At 44.5% G+C, this 15461-nt stretch overlaps 2 protein-coding genes across 3 annotated transcripts in view; one reads left to right on the top strand and one right to left on the bottom strand.

Annotated features, from left to right (window-relative positions):
* The window catches only part of mrpl11 (mitochondrial ribosomal protein L11), a 58043-nt gene that overhangs the window by 18268 nt on the left and 24314 nt on the right, over positions 1 to 15461 (bottom strand). For both annotated transcript variants that reach the window (XM_023989907.2, XM_023989908.2), the window contains exon 2: positions 6663 to 6819. In XM_023989907.2, coding sequence (XP_023845675.1) covers positions 6663 to 6785 — 123 coding nt within the window. In that variant the 5' untranslated portion in view covers positions 6786 to 6819. The remainder of the gene's footprint in view (positions 1 to 6662; positions 6820 to 15461) is intronic.
* LOC111965687 (transmembrane protein 121-like) lies at positions 2305 to 4415 on the top strand. Its single transcript, XM_023989906.2, has one exon. It carries the CDS (start codon positions 2419 to 2421, stop codon positions 3472 to 3474), a length of 1056 nt encoding a protein of 351 aa, XP_023845674.1. The 5' UTR covers positions 2305 to 2418; the 3' UTR covers positions 3475 to 4415.

Here is a 15461-nt window from a genome sequence, read left to right as displayed (position 1 = left end):
TTAGTTTGTAGTAAGACAAACATTCCAGGCAGAATGTTTTTATAGATGAATTACAGGTCTAGAGCAATTCATGTTCCTTTTACCTTCAGCCCAGCACACCTGGCAGACCTCCAATATAAAGAGAAAAACAGAAGTGACAAAAAAGGAGGCGAGCCTGATTTCAAAATGCTACCCGGCTGTTTGTGTGTGTGTGTGTGTGTGTGTGTGTGTGTGTAAGGGAGGCAATTCGAAAGCCATAACAGATTACCCTGGGTAATTGGTGAAAACACTCCTTTCTCCACCACACAATACACACAACAAAGTCGTCTTTATTTTTGCCCTATTACACACCTTGGGCTGAGAAATCCCAAGCAAATCATTTACCTGTCCACCTTTACAGGCCCTTTCCTTATAGTTGCAGTGGAAAAGCCTGAATCAGCCTGTCAGCTACAGTATCCATTTCTAATCATAGTGATGATGAATTTGGCCATTATTGATGAGCAGAGTGGGGACACACAGCCGTCATCGGGGACGCTCACTCAGAACAGAATCAATTGTGTGTGTTGACAAGCCGTAACAACACAAACACAGGCTGACAGAGGAACGCCGGGGTTCCAGGGTACTATTTTAGACGCATATGGAATCGCCAAGTGGTGTGTTGGGAATGAGAAAGGCAAAAAGAAAAACACCATCTGGGGTGGCAGATTACCTTTCTCCCGCCACTGACGGCAGTTTGGGGGGGGGGGGGGGGGGTTTGTTCAGCTAAAGCACCATTTTCAATTCCAATATTCTCGAAGTCAGCGAATTGATACACTAGAATCCATTCACTTCCAGCTATGATAAATCAGGTTGTGGGTTGCAGTGAAACACAAAAACCCGTCGTCTGATAATCATATATTAGTGATTCTGACGTCTGGGCTCCTCCTCTTCCTCACCATGTCCCTCGGAGGATCAGTCAGTCTAGGTCGTTTCCTCAGTCATTCATTTTTCACTCATCTGTTCCACAAGAAGTAGTAATGCATTTAATTTCTTCTGATCTCAGCGTTAGCATAAGAAACCATGTATTTTTCCCCCACCAAATTCTGTCTGCAGCTTCGTCTTCCTCACTTTACCTTCCATCCTGCGCTCATCTCCCCTCCTTGTCAGGCTGAGTTAATTTATGAACTGTTACCTTGTAGTAATACTTTATTAGGAATGTAGACAGCCAAGAGCATCAATCTCTTACTTTCAATTCCCTCTCTRCCACAAGTCTCTCCTGCAGACACTGACAGTCTCTCTCGCGCCGTGGATGACAGGGCTCAGATGAGTGCTGCATTGAAAAGATTGATGCCTGTCGTCAATCAGAAGCACACGTTAGCACACGTTATTAAGAGGTAGATCTGTTCATCTGTTCCTCGCTGGCCGCAGAGCCCGCAATCGTTTCGCTCGATCAGACTCAAGTGTTGCCATTATGGCAGATCTGGAGGTGGTAAGGATTTCATATTAAAATGCCATCGATCCCGTGAAGTGGTTGACACCCTTGGTGGTGCTGTAGGCAGATGGCTAACACTTCTCTTCAGTGCTCCTGGCTGGGTCTGCTCTGAGAACCATACGCTACAGTCTCTTAGCCTCAATACGTCAAGGAGGGGCATTTCACCGTACAAAATCGGTGATCATTTCTCACTCCCAAATCAATACAGGGGTTTTATACAGTCCACTTAAAAAATGGCTTGGCGCAAAAAATGTACACTTTGGTATTCCATAAATGGGCAAATTAGCCCATTAGAATGGCTTGCACGCAGGGACACACGCACAGTGACAAACACGTGTTCATGAACACACAAGCAAGCAATTACCGTCAAAAAACATCCTCAGAACAAATCTTAAAAGAGAAGCGTTATTAATATTCCGCCCAAATGAGAAGGCAATTTTCCGCTGACTTAAGATTGCAGCACGCAGCAACAATGAGGCCGACTAAACAGCAAGGAAAACAAGTAGACAAGCTGCCTGCCTGGCTGCACTTCAACACAATTCATTAATAATGAATAAGGTAAGGGCACACAAGCAAAACGCCACAGCAGAAAACCTGGGTAATTCTGAGTTTTAGACAAGGTGCCGATCAGGGTTAAAACTTACATAGCTGAAGAGCCCCATTGAAATAACATATCTACAGAGGAGTGAGGAAATGTACACAGTTCCTCAGCATTGCATGGTCAGGGAAGAACAGCCTCTGACCGAAAGATGGAAAAGGCTCACCGCTGAATTGGCATCAAAATATTTATCCATTGCAACAAGCAAAAAAGTATGACTGGCATCACTGTTAGGTAAGCAAGCATCTTGAAGAACGATTGTCTATCATGCACGTGAAATTCTCATTGGTGAATGAGGACAAAGTCTAAAACCGTTCTTCTGAATATAGTTTTTTCTTGACTTGTCATCTTTCTGTTTCCTCTCCCAGGCATGGTGCCTACGCCCCAGGTGTGCGTATCAACCCTGGTCACAGTGAGCACAATGGCAGTGGTCGACCTCTACCTGCTGGAGCAGAGCATGCTGGGAGCCCGGGGCAAGGCAGGGCCCGGCGTGTGGCCGTGCGCCGCCGTGCTGCTAGGTGACCTGGGCTTCCTGCTGGCTCTGAGATTCGTGTCGGCGGGCGTGGTGTCGGAGGCGCTCTCCCCCCGCCGCGGCTTCGCCAACGCCCTCTGGTTCCTCTTCCTGTCCCTGCTCCAGCTCAAACTCTTCTTTGTCTGCCAGAACTACCGGACGGAACGTCGGCCACCCGACCCCCTGGCCAGGAAGACACTCACCCTGCTGCTGTCTATCTGCCTTCCCTCCCTGTTCCTCATCCTGACTGGGGCTGACAACATGACGCCAATGCGGAGGAAGCAGGAGGTGCGGGGGAGGCTGCTCTGGGTGGTGGTGGACCTGCTGGATGTTCTGGACCTGCAGGCCGGGCTGTGGGAAGCCCACGCAGGGGCCACTGATCTGAGGGTGCCCCTGTGGGCCGAAGGCCTGGTGTTCTTCTACTGCTACGCCCTGCTGCTGCTGCTGCCCTGCGTGGCCCTCACAGAGCTGGGAGCCGCCGCCATGCCGGGACAGAGGGGGGCCCGTAAGGAGCCCCTGTACCCCTGGCTCAGCCTGGTCACCATCAACGTGTTCACACTGGCCCTCAGGGGAACGGGCATGCTATGGTACAGGGACCCCCGGGTCTCGACAGTGTTCCTGGGGAAGAACCTGCTGGCCCTGGCTGTGAAGCTGAGCTCAGCCTGGGAGAGGCACAAGCAGGGTGGGGACAGAGGGATGGGGGCTGGGGACGGAGCAGAGGCAGGGGGGGAATCCACCCTGGCAACGCAGAGCTCAGAGCAGACGGAGGACCAAGCCACAGGCAAAACCACCCCTGGGCCGCCCTCCCGCTACCACACACCGTCCCGCTCCCACAGCCACGGCTACTCCCTGTCCCATGTCAGTCTGGATCCCACAGAAACCTCCATGGGCCCCTCCATCTCCCATGAACTCTAGAAACTGTCCAGAGAGAAAGACAGCACGGCATCAGCCGTCAAGCTCATCAGAGCTCCCAGGTCAGGGAAGCATTTAGCACTGAAGAGAAGACGGTTGGCCTCACACTGAGACAGAAACTAAAAACCACAGGACACCAACCCAGGCAATCACAGCAGTAACTCATCCAATTAGCTAACTTTGGTTAAAGGGATGATTTTTCCATCCCCTGGGTCCCGGTCACTTGTAGTATTTGAGAGAGGGCTGGGGCGGCGTGAGAAATGTAAAGCGAAGAACTGCATTTTTTTCCAAGGAGCTACAATCAGTACTGGTTCCATAGACATCGGTGTCATATGGGACATAATCACGTCGTGTTTGTCAGTGTGTTTCCTGTGAAAGCTCTTCCACAGCTGTTGTCGGCGACACCTCCAGGACAGCTTACAAACTGAAATAAAGTTTTTCATTCTCCCAGGCTCCGACACTTTATTGGCCATGTGTGGGAGGGTATTGGCAGCCTGTCGCCACAAATGGAGAAAACAGGATCAGAGGTCGATCATTCACAGCTAGGGGACATACTAGCTGTCCAACTCTCCACACATCCGGGGCAGGCAGTGCAGCGTGATGTGCTATGTGGACAGAGTGACAGAGAGGAAAAGCTATCATATAATCACAATTTAACCAGCAGCACCAGCCCTGGTAGGCACGCAGTGATCCTTCAGCCAGCCATTTGTCTGCAGGTCTGGCTTGAATGTTTCAACAGGGGAGCCTGCAGATGTGCTAGGGTGTGTGTGAGAGGAAGTGCTGTTTTGAGGATAGGCAAGGGTCTATTCAATCTCCATCAGCGGTTCCTAATGCACTCCGCACCCAGTCTGCCTCCGCTCTAACCATTAATGCTACTATTAATTGAAATTGGGACCCATTCGTCTAAATGCTAATAGCTTAGATAGCTTTATACTTGGTTTACAGGGCATATTTACAGGGCATATTTACAGAACTGAATTGAGAATGCCTCAAATTCCAATTAAATTCTTGAATTAGAGTTAAAGTAGTTAGCAGGATACAGATTTGCAATTTGAATGAAAGAAAATAGAATTGAACAAACTCAAAGTGAATCAATAAGGAAAACAAAACATGTTAATATTCTAAAGGCATGTTTAAATTTTGTTCAATATGGAGGGAAGAGTATGACATTTCCCAGAATGCATTAGCTTAACCCTCAAGTTCACCAGAGGCCTTCAAAAAGAAGCCAAACAAATTAAATTGGTTGGTGGAAACATAAATTGGCTAATCTAAGCACTAAAGTAAAAAAAAAAAAAACTGTACATGAACATTGTTTTCAGAGAAAAGTGATATTCTTTACTATCTGAAAGTGTGACCCGTCAGATTAAATTAAACTCATGTTCTATGACTGAGATTCATTTCTTTGAATTGCACTGAATTTAATTTTACTTCATGTCACTCAAACTGAAATGTTGCATCCTGCGGGGTCGCCAATTCTAATTAGAATTTTAACTTGAGTTGAATGGGAGTGTTACGAAACCGATTAGACAGGCAACTGTGAACACGGTGCTCGCTAAGTCTAAGGGGTTCTAGGCTTGCCTAACGGTTCTGTAATCTGACTCGACGTGTCCATTAATGTGACAAGTAAGCGTACGCGACCAGGTGTTGAATGCATGTACCCAGGAGACACCAGCTCGTCTCTCTTGACCTCTTGGTCGGCCAGTCCAAGCAGATTATTATTTGTTCAGATGGTGGATCAAACTGTTACAAAAAGGAACAAATATCAAAGGCATGCCCAAACTAAAAGACCAAAAAACAAACGATAGGCCTCGTGGCCACCAAAGAAAACCATCAACCTCACAGATTTCCCAGCTGGGACATTGACAGTCAATCACCTTAATTGGCAGCACCTAACGTGCTCATCAAGGCTTCCTAGCAGAGCACAGCCCTTGACCCGGTTGGTTGCTGCTGCCCCCTGGGGATGAGGTGTGGAAGTGTAGGATGTTGTTTTTGTAGTACGCTGCYTCTACTTATACTCCTAAAACCTATACTACCTAACCTATTCCATAACAMAAGTCAATTCKAAAATTCTGAATTGAGCCCAACCCTGACACACACACACAGCAAGGACATTCCTCCAGGGAGTTTCTCTGTAGTTCTGAGAGAATCGGCAGGGATGTGAACTAGAGTAGGCTGGGAGTCCGCTTCTCCGTCTCGCGCGCTTTCATCCCTCACTCACTCTCCATTTCAAACACTACACATTGTGGATGCACTCCCCGTTGGGCAACTTGTCTCATATTTCAAATATAACGGCAGTAACTACATCAGCAGCCGCTTCAGCAAATGACTACTTCCTTGGATTTGTTACACCTGTTAAGCCCCATGTACAACCCTCAGCATTTTCCTGAGGTCCCGAAGATATAGTGGCGCCGCTCTTCTTTCCTCCTCCTCTCCCTCTTTACTCGCCTRCATTGGGGTGTGCTAATTTCACTCTGGACTGTAATTACTTCTCCCCCACCAAAGCCGTCAGGTCCTCCCTTTTGTCTCCCGTTCACCCTTTTATTGCTCTCGTTTGTTTAAATATGCCCTGCGGCCGACAGGCAACCTATCTCTTTGCGCTCCCTCTGTCAGGGGTGGTTAGTCAGAGGAGAGGGAGGGGAAAAAAACAAGGAGAGAGGGAAGATTAGGGCCAAAGGCCGGTGCCTAAAGCAGAGCGGCTGCCGACTGGCATTTATTTACAATTTAGCCTACCACATACACACTCAGCGCTTGATGGAGCAAGGCAGCAAAGAAACACACACTCGCACGGTGCGCCYCAACAATGGCATACGAAACCACTCTAAAAAGAGGGTCGCTTCTGACAAACCTACAGCTCGGCTTTGCCTGGACGCAACCCGTCTCACCTCATTACTACGCTCTTTATCTTTTCCTCAGCTCTTCAACCCACTGTGTGGGAGAGGGAGACACTTAACAGAAGGGAWTCTAAATCATTCAACATGGCTCAGCTCTCAAAAGGCACCAACACCACTTATTTTTGTCTGGAACTTCCAAGTATATTTTAAGCGCAACTGCCAACCGATGACGCACAAGAGCCTGACACTCGAAGACATTCAAGAGGAGACGTGTAAAGAACTTGACACTATGTTTCTCTTTTCGTTTTGAAGAAAATAGAATAGGAGAGACAGGAAGGGAAGTCTGAACAGTGAGTTTACCTGTCCCAGGACAGGACCAAGAGGTGGTCCGGGGGCAGCCTGCCCTGACCTCACGATGGCCCGGATCACACCCCCCATGTCCACCTTCTTCACGGCCTTAGCGGCCTTGGAYATCTTGGACATCGTGGTCTGTCTCYAACGCTCTCTATCCGCCCGTCTGTAAGGAGAAACAGAGACTACGGAGTTAGAAACCTGAGCAGAAAAGGCTATCAACTTCACCCACCAAAGACACTTTTAAACAACTCATTTACAAACATGCTGGGTTCATTAAAATATCCCACACAGTCTAAATCGATAGGATATACCCRTGGGCTAAACCCTGGTTTTCTATTTCGTAGCAGTCGAGTAATTAAACAAATCTTTGCATTCGATCTCCCTGTGAGAGTCACCTGGTCTCCTGAAGGGCGTTTGTGATGTGGATCAGTAAGTGTCTGAATGAAAATATAGGCCTTGGGATGAGGACTGTCTCCACTGCATCTAATCTGATACCACTACCAGAGCAGTGTATAGTATAGAACCATAGTAGCCTGTATGACTTATAGCCACCATGTCTTTCTATACTGATTTCTGCATAGCCCCCACCAGCAGAGGTCAGGGGTCATTTGGAACCCAGCCAAGAAACGGTCAGGCGGATAAGTGACAGAATTAATAAAAAGGAGTTGGAGGCATCATCACTCCACAGTGAGGGGTCTTTTTCATTCCACCTTCAAARGCATTTACCAAATTACCAGTCGTTAGTGGAGTGAGGAGAGTGGGCTGAACTCTTGGCCCTGCTCCACGGAAGGAGGCAGAACACATAAATAGCAAGCCTGTAGACTGTAATCCCCACTTGGAAAAGACCACAGCTGTAAAACCCAGAGATCAATGGGAGTAGACAAGAGACAAGTAGGGAATTTTAAGGTTTAGCCAGGTGATATTGGGTGAGACCCGCATTCAATAGAAGTTACAGCTTCAAAGGAGTGGAGAGGAGACCTAAAAACAATTCAGTTTGGGCAACAGAGGGTAACCAATTAGATTAAGAAGAGATGAAGAGCAGAAACAATCGAAAAGATACAGCTGAGCGCTTTGGTGTTTCAAAGTAGCAGAAACTTTTCCAATAAGAAGTTGTGGTTCTATGTATTGTAGCTGCAGTTGTTTAAGTGAAAAGTAATTGTGGGGTTTTGTAAAAATGTTAAATGGCATTAAGCTGGTTGGCTAACTTTGGGGCAACAAATACCCTTTTGGTTTTAAGAATGAAACTCTACCCCTTGCCTTTAAAATGTCACTCACGTCCGCCAACACATTTCAGCAGTCAATTTTGTGCTACTCATCTAACTTGCAACTCCACTGTTGAAGAATCATGTAGCAGTTTAAATCGATTTGTGAACAAGTCAGAAATCGAGAGGATTCCAGCATGCATCAACGAGCAGGGTAATCTCCCCAATTTCAGGTTGGGAAAAAAGCAATGTGCAAAGACCAAAGAAATAGCACGAGTGCTGAAACTGACAAACTGCCTTAGAATGGTATTCAACCTGAGATACACAAACGCCAACACACATTGACCAGCCGGTGAAATGCAAGGCAAGATGTGGAATTATGTTACCACATACTAGGAAATAAATTAGGAATGCCAGTGAATGTGAGGTTAGAACTCTAATTTGGGAATTATACTTAACAAAAATAATAAAAAGCAACATGCAACAATTTCAACGATATGACTGAGTTACAGTTCATAAGGAAATCAATCAATTTAAATAAATGAAATTGGGTCAAAATCTATGGATTTCACATGACTGGGCAGGGGGCCAMGCCCAGGCCCAGCCAATCAGAATGAGTTTTTCCCCACAAAAGGMCTTTATTACAGACAGAAATAGTCCTCAGTTTCATCAGCTGTCSWGGTGGCTGGTCTCCGACGATCCCGCAGGTGAATAAGCTGGATGTGAAGGTCCTGGGCTGGCCTGGTTAAATGTGGTCAGCTGTTTGAAGGTCAGTTTGACGTACTGCCATTTTCTCTAAAACGACATTGGAGGAGATTTATGGTAGAGAAATGAACATTCAATTCTCTGTCAACAGCTCTGGTGGACATTCCTGCAGTCAGCATGCCAATTGCATGCTCTCTCAACTTGAGACATCTGTGGCATTGTGTTTGACAAAACGGCACATTTTAGAGTGGCCTTTTATTGTCCCCAGCACAATGTGCACCTGTATAATGATCATGCTGTTTAATCAGCTTCTTGATATGCCAGACCTGTCAGGTGGATGGATTATCTTGGCAAAGAAGAAATTATCACTAACAGGGATGTAAACACATGTGCACAAAATTTGATCGACATAAGCTTTTTGTGCATATGGTAAGTGTCTAGAATCTTTTATTTCAGCTCATGAAACATGGGACCAACACTTTACATGTTGCGTTTTTATTTTAGTTCAGTGTACATTTGTAGTATGCGGACAWTAGGTGTCATGCTTTAACGCAGTGGTTCACAACCTTTTTCGGTTACTGTACCACCAACTGAATTTAAATTGCTCTGCTCGGAGTACCCCTGAAGTATCCCCTCATGTGCATTTGACCAGTAAGCCTATGGTCTCATGGAGTCTTCTCAAGTACCCCTGTGGATACACCACAACTCRAGAGTATGAATAATGAAAACTGCAGTTCCCTCTCAAAATGAAATTGTTTATCAGAAGGCCAAGCGCAGAGGGCTCTTGAAGCACTGACCTAGATAACAGCAACAACTGACAACACATTTCACAGAACTGCATTGTGCATTCCGAAATCATACCTCTGACTCAATATTCTCTATTTTAGAGCTAGGCAGCTGAAACACTATTTGAAGGTGATACGTATTGCCATTTCTGCAACTACTACTAGTCAACCTACCATTGATGAGCATGCTAAAATACTTGAGGCTGGATAATCCTTACCAAATTAGGAATTAAATGTGTTTTCTCTGGCCAAACACTGATTAAAGAGGGGAGCAATAACCTCTTTGGAACAGCCAAATTGGCACATCATTTGAAGATACAGTGCCTTCAGAAAGTATTCAGACCCCTGGACTTTTTCCACATTTTGTTAAATTATAGCCTTAACCTAAAATCGATTCAAAAAAATCCTCAGCCATCTACACACAATACACCATAATGACAAAGCGAAGGAAGTTTATCGAAGTTTTTACAAATGAATTAAAAATAAAAACAGAAATACCTTATATATGTATTCACACCCTGCTATGAGACTAGAAATTGAGCTCAGGTGCATCCTGTGTTTCCATTGATCATCATTGAGATGTTTAAATTCAATTTAAAATAGACATGATTTGGAAAGGCACACACCTGTCTATATAAAAGGTCCCACAGTTATTAACAGCGCATGTCAGAGCAAGAACCAAGCAATGAGGTCGAAGGAATTGTCCGTAGAGCTCTGAGACAGGATTGTGTCGAGGCACAGATCTGGGGAAGGGAACCAAAACATTTCTGCAGCATTGAAGATCCCCAAGAACACAGTGGCCTCCATCATTCTTAAATGGAAGAAGTTTGGAACKACCAAGACTCTTCTTAGAGCCGCCCGCCTGGCCAAACTGAGKAATCAGGGGAGAAGGGCCATGGTCAGGGAGGTTACCAAGAACCCAATGGTCACTCTGACAGAGATCTGGAGTTCCTCTGTGGAGATGGGAGAACCTTCCAGAAGGACAACCATCTCTGCAGCCTTTATGGTAGAGTGGCCAGACAGAAGCCACTTCTCAATAAAAGGCACAACAGCCCGCTTGGAGTTTGCCAAAACGCAAATAAAGACTCTCAGACCATGAGAAACAAGATGCTCTGGGCTGATGAAACCAAGATGAAACTCTTTGGCCTGAATGCCAAGCGTCACATCTGGAGGAAACCTGGCACCATCCCTATGGTGAAGCATGGTGGTGGCAGCATCATGCTGTGGGGATGATTTTCAGCGGAAGGGACTGGGAGACAAATCAGGATCGAGGCAAAGATGAACAGAGCAAAGTACAGAGAGATCCTTGATGAAAACCTGCTCCAGAGCGCTCAGGACTTCAGACGGGGGTGAAYGCTCACCTTCCAACAGGACAACAACRCTAAGCACAGAGCCAAGACAACGCAGGATTGGCTTCAGGACACGTCTCAATGTCCTTGAGTGGCCCGGTCAGGGCCCGGACTTGAACCCGATCMAACATCTCTGGAGAGACCTGAAAATAGCTGTGCTGCAATGCTCCCCATCCAACCTGACAGAGTTTGAGAGGATCTGCAGAGAAGAATGAGAGAAACTKCCGAAATACAGGTGTGCAAAGCTTGTAGCGTCATACCCAAGAAGACTCGAGGCTGTAATCGCTGCCAAAGGTGCTTCAATAAAGGACTGATTAAAAGGGTCTGAATTAGAGGTCGACCGATTAATCGGCATGGCTGATTCATAACAATCGGTAATTGGCATTTTTGGAAGCCGGTTATGGCCGATTACATTGCATTCCACGAGGAAACTGCGTGGCAGGCTGACCACCTGTTACGCGAGTGCAACAAGGAGCCAAGGAAAGTTGCTAGCTAGCATTAAAAAACAATCTTCACATAATCACTAGTTAACTACACATGGTTGATGATATTACTAGTTTAACTAGCTTGTCCTGCGTTGCATGTAATCAATGTGGTSCCTGTTAATTTATCATCGAATCACAGCCTACTTCGCCAAACAGGGGATGATTTAACAAAAGTGCATTAGCGAAAAAAGCACAATCGTTGCACGAATGTACCTAACCATAAACATCAAAGCCTTTCTTAAAATCAATACACAGAAGTATATATTTTTTCAAACCTGCATATTTAGTTAAAAGAAATTAATGTTAGCAAGCAATATTAACTAGGGAAATTGTGTCACTTGCGTTCATTGCACACAGAGTCAGGGTATATGCAACAGTTTGGGCCGGCTGGCTAGTTGCAAACTAATTTGCCCGAATTTTACATAATTATGACAAAACATTGAAGGTTGTGCAATGTAACAGCAATATTTAGACTTATGGATGCCACCCGTTCAATTAAATACGGAAAGGTTCCGTATCTCACTGAAAAAATAAACGTTTTCTAAATGATAGTTTCCGAATTTGACCATATTAATGACCAAAGGCTAGTATTTCTGTGTTAATTATATTAAAATTAAGCCTATGATTTGATATTTGATGCAGCAGTCTGACTGAGCGGTGGTAGGTGGCAGCAGGCTCGTAAGCACTCATTCAAACTTTACTGAGTTTGCCAGCAGCTCTTAGCAATGCCAACAGCTCTGTTTATGACTTCAAGTCTATCAACTCCTGAGATTAGGCTGGCAATACTAAAGTGCCTATTAGAACATCTAATAGTCAAAGATATATGAAATACAAATGGTATAGAGAAATAGTCCACGCGTCATAATTCATATATGACAACCTAAAACTTCTTAACTGGGAATATTGAACCACCAGCTTTCATATGTTCTGAGCYAGGAACTTAAACGTTAGCTTTTTACATGGCACATATTGCACTTTTACTTTCTTCTCCAACACTGTGTTTTTGCATTATTTAAACCTAATTGAGCATGTTTCATTATTTATTTGAGACTAAATAGATTTTATTTAAGCATTATATTAATTTAAAAAGAAAAGTGTTCATTGTTCACTCAGTATTGTTGTAATTGTCATTATTACATACAAGTCGGAAGTTTACATACACTAAGCTTAGTGTGCAATAAAATGCAAAGGAATTACTAAAAATCATACAATGTGATTTTCTGGATTTTTGTTTTAGATTCCGTCTCTCACAGTTGAAGTGTACCTATGATAAAAATTACAGACCTCTACATGCTTTGTAAGTAGGAAAACCTGCAAAATCGGCAGTGTATCAAATACTTGTTCTCCCCACTGTATATATAAATATAAATAAATAAAAACGCAGCTAAATTGGTATTTTTGGTCCTCCAATAATCGGTATTGTCGTTGAAAAATCATAGTCGGTCGACCTCTAGTCTGAAAATGTATGTAAATGTGATCAGCTTAAAAAATATATAAATTAGCAAACATTAATAAAAAACTGTTTTTGCTCTGTCATTATGGTGTATTGTGTGTAGATTGTTGAGGGGGGAAAAAACGATTTATTCAATTCTAGAGTAAAAATGTGGAAAAATTCAAGGGGTCTGAATATTCTAATTTCTGTATATAACACACAAAAGGAATGTGAACTTGGCCTGTACCCTCTTAGCCTAGTAATCAGTCAAAGGCAGAGAGACGGACACCAGTTTCATATGTCCTCAGAGCAAAAAAGCTTTGCAAGTCAAACACTGTGATGTTATGCAGAGCCGTGAAAGTCAATAGAACCCCAATGAGTCACACAATAGGTCTAGATGAGAATAAGATTGGACTAAACAAAGGCAAAAGGAGATCTTGTGATAAATACAGATACGAACATAGACAAAATGCAGAAGAGAATAATCATGATTAAAAGCTGATAATAGCGCACAGAAGAAAAATAGCGACAAACCACCAATTACAAAGTAATCCCGCTGGTAAATTCCCCTTGAACGCTGTAGTTTGTAGATTGCAGGCTAGGCTAGATTTCCACAAACGAGCACATCAAATGCAAGGGCACCAACCCCCAGCTGCTTACAAGTTTGTTCCAAGTGCAAKCCATTTTTCAGGCAATAGCCTATTTGAAGGCAGAAATAGCATAAGCAGCACATTTCAAACCGAAATCCATCAAAGCCGGATTTAGCCGAGTACTTTTTAGGGGTAAGGTGAAAACAGAGATAAGCGACAACAATATTGTGAAGAGATTAGTCTTTTACATGGTCTCTCCCACCTCAACATGCCTGAAACTTATTTTGACAGCCTGCCATTTTAGTCTCTGAATTTGGCAGACTACCAGGATGAGAACTTCAGGAAACTGAGGCAACTAGTCTAGGTGTCAGTGGCAATATCTGTTTTGTTAAAGCCATATTGCAACTGATTTGGAAGTGGGAYCTGACAAACAAGTTGGGACATCATTGAGTACATTACAATTCACTGCAGTCCATGCCATGTTATCCCCAGACATACGGCTTGCATCGAAGTMTAAACAGTGATGACCAGAGCGGTCACGATCTACACACTTAAWCTCAAAATCAGTGGTTTTCAAAGTCAACAAAGAAATCTGGATTTTGACACAGATGGCATGGTCTTTCTAAACAACAAACTGGCCATTTCAAAACACATGAGAAAACACCTAGCATATGCTGTACCTATTTGATATTGTGATACTATCCTGATATGACTGTGTTAAGATGTCAAGTTAAAAGATAACTATTCGGTTTGCCTTGTCACACATTAGCATTCAGACCAAGTTCAAACGCTCCAGCACCAAAGATGAATATCGATTGCAGTTAAGTCAAAGTGTCAGGCAGTCTGGATGCAAGACAAAGCACCCCAGAAGTAAKGTTTTGAAGAAATCCTCCAAAATGTTAACTGACAAGGCTATAGATCACTCTACCAAGCCCAAGCTTAAAATATTGACTTCGTTTTTGTAATCTAGCATACACTCTTAATCAGAGCGACAAATCTTAAAATAACTAGGTGAAACAACCTCATGGGGCGGGGGTGGGATGTCTCCTCCAGGGGCTGCTCCAGCAGTTTAAATTTCCATCTGCAATGCTGTGCATGTTTCTATTACCTGAACAAGCCCAAAGGGTCCTGATCAGATATTATAACTACYGGTGGACATCAGGCTTCCTCCTAGTCTCCTTTCCCTCATCTACARGGATGAGAATGAGCTGAGAAGCAGGAAAAAGCTCTTTTCCAATAGGCAGCCACCATATTGCTTTCTGTGTTATCATTGACGCTATCGCAATTTTAAAGTAGTCATCCCCACCCAGTTGGCTACTTTAAAACTGTTGGAAGCCGTCAATGGCAATGCTAAAAAGGGTTARATCCATGATGAGTCCATCTACATGACAACAGGCACAACTCCGAATAAAGTATTTTTTCAAAGTAGTCGAAATGCCATGTGCGCTGAGTCACTCGCTTGGTAGTGCTCTCCCATGCCATCCCTGGGGGGTGCATCATGACTTGCCAGGCTTTTTTCTCTATACTCTACTTGAGTGGGTTGTGTCACTGATATTWTCTTCCTGTCCGGTCTTGCGCCGCCTCAGGTTCGTGTGGTGGTGGAGATCTCATCTGGTGCATTTCCCTTGTCTTATCTGGTGTCCTGTGTGATCTTAAGTATGCTCCTTCTAATGCTCCCATCTCTCTCTCGCTCCCCTCCTGGAGGACCTGAGCCCTAGGACCATGCTTCAGGACTACCTGGCCTGACGACTCCTGGGTGTCTTGTTCCCAGTCCACCTGGTCGAGCTGCTGATCGAGTTTCTGCTGTTTTGCCTACGACTATGGAATCCTGACCTGTTCAGCGGACCTGCTACCTTATCCTGGTCCTTTTTTCAACCATCTCTCCTGCACCTGCTGTACCGACCTCAATGTTCGGCTATGAAAAGCCAAATTACATTTACTCCTGAGGTGCTGACCTGTTAACCACTGTGATTATTATTTGACTCTGCTGGTCATCTATGAACATCTTGATGAAGGATCTCAATTTAATGGCCATGTACTCTTATAATCTCCACCGGCACAGCCAGAAGAGGACTGGACACCCCTCAGAGCCTGGTCCTTCTAGGTTTCTTCCTAGGTTCCCGCCTTTCTAGGGAGTTTTTCTTAGCCACCGTACTTCTACATCTGCATTGCTTACTCGTTGGGGGTTTAGGCTGGGTTTCTGTATAAGCACTTTGTGACATCGYCTAATGTAAAAAAGGCTTTATAAAACACACTG

The sequence above is a fragment of the Salvelinus sp. IW2-2015 genome, linkage group LG6.2 (assembly GCF_002910315.2).
Source record: "Salvelinus sp. IW2-2015 linkage group LG6.2, ASM291031v2, whole genome shotgun sequence".
Taxonomy (NCBI): Eukaryota; Metazoa; Chordata; class Actinopteri; order Salmoniformes; family Salmonidae; genus Salvelinus; species Salvelinus sp. IW2-2015.
Note: the sequence above shows the minus strand (reverse complement) of the source record. Positions and strands in the feature narration are given on the sequence as shown.

Bases quoted from the DNA above. Each gene is read 5' to 3' on its own strand.
- LOC111965687 (XM_023989906.2), top strand. From the start codon at position 2,419: ATGGTGCCTACGCCCCAGGTGTGCGTATCAACCCTGGTCACAGTGAGC.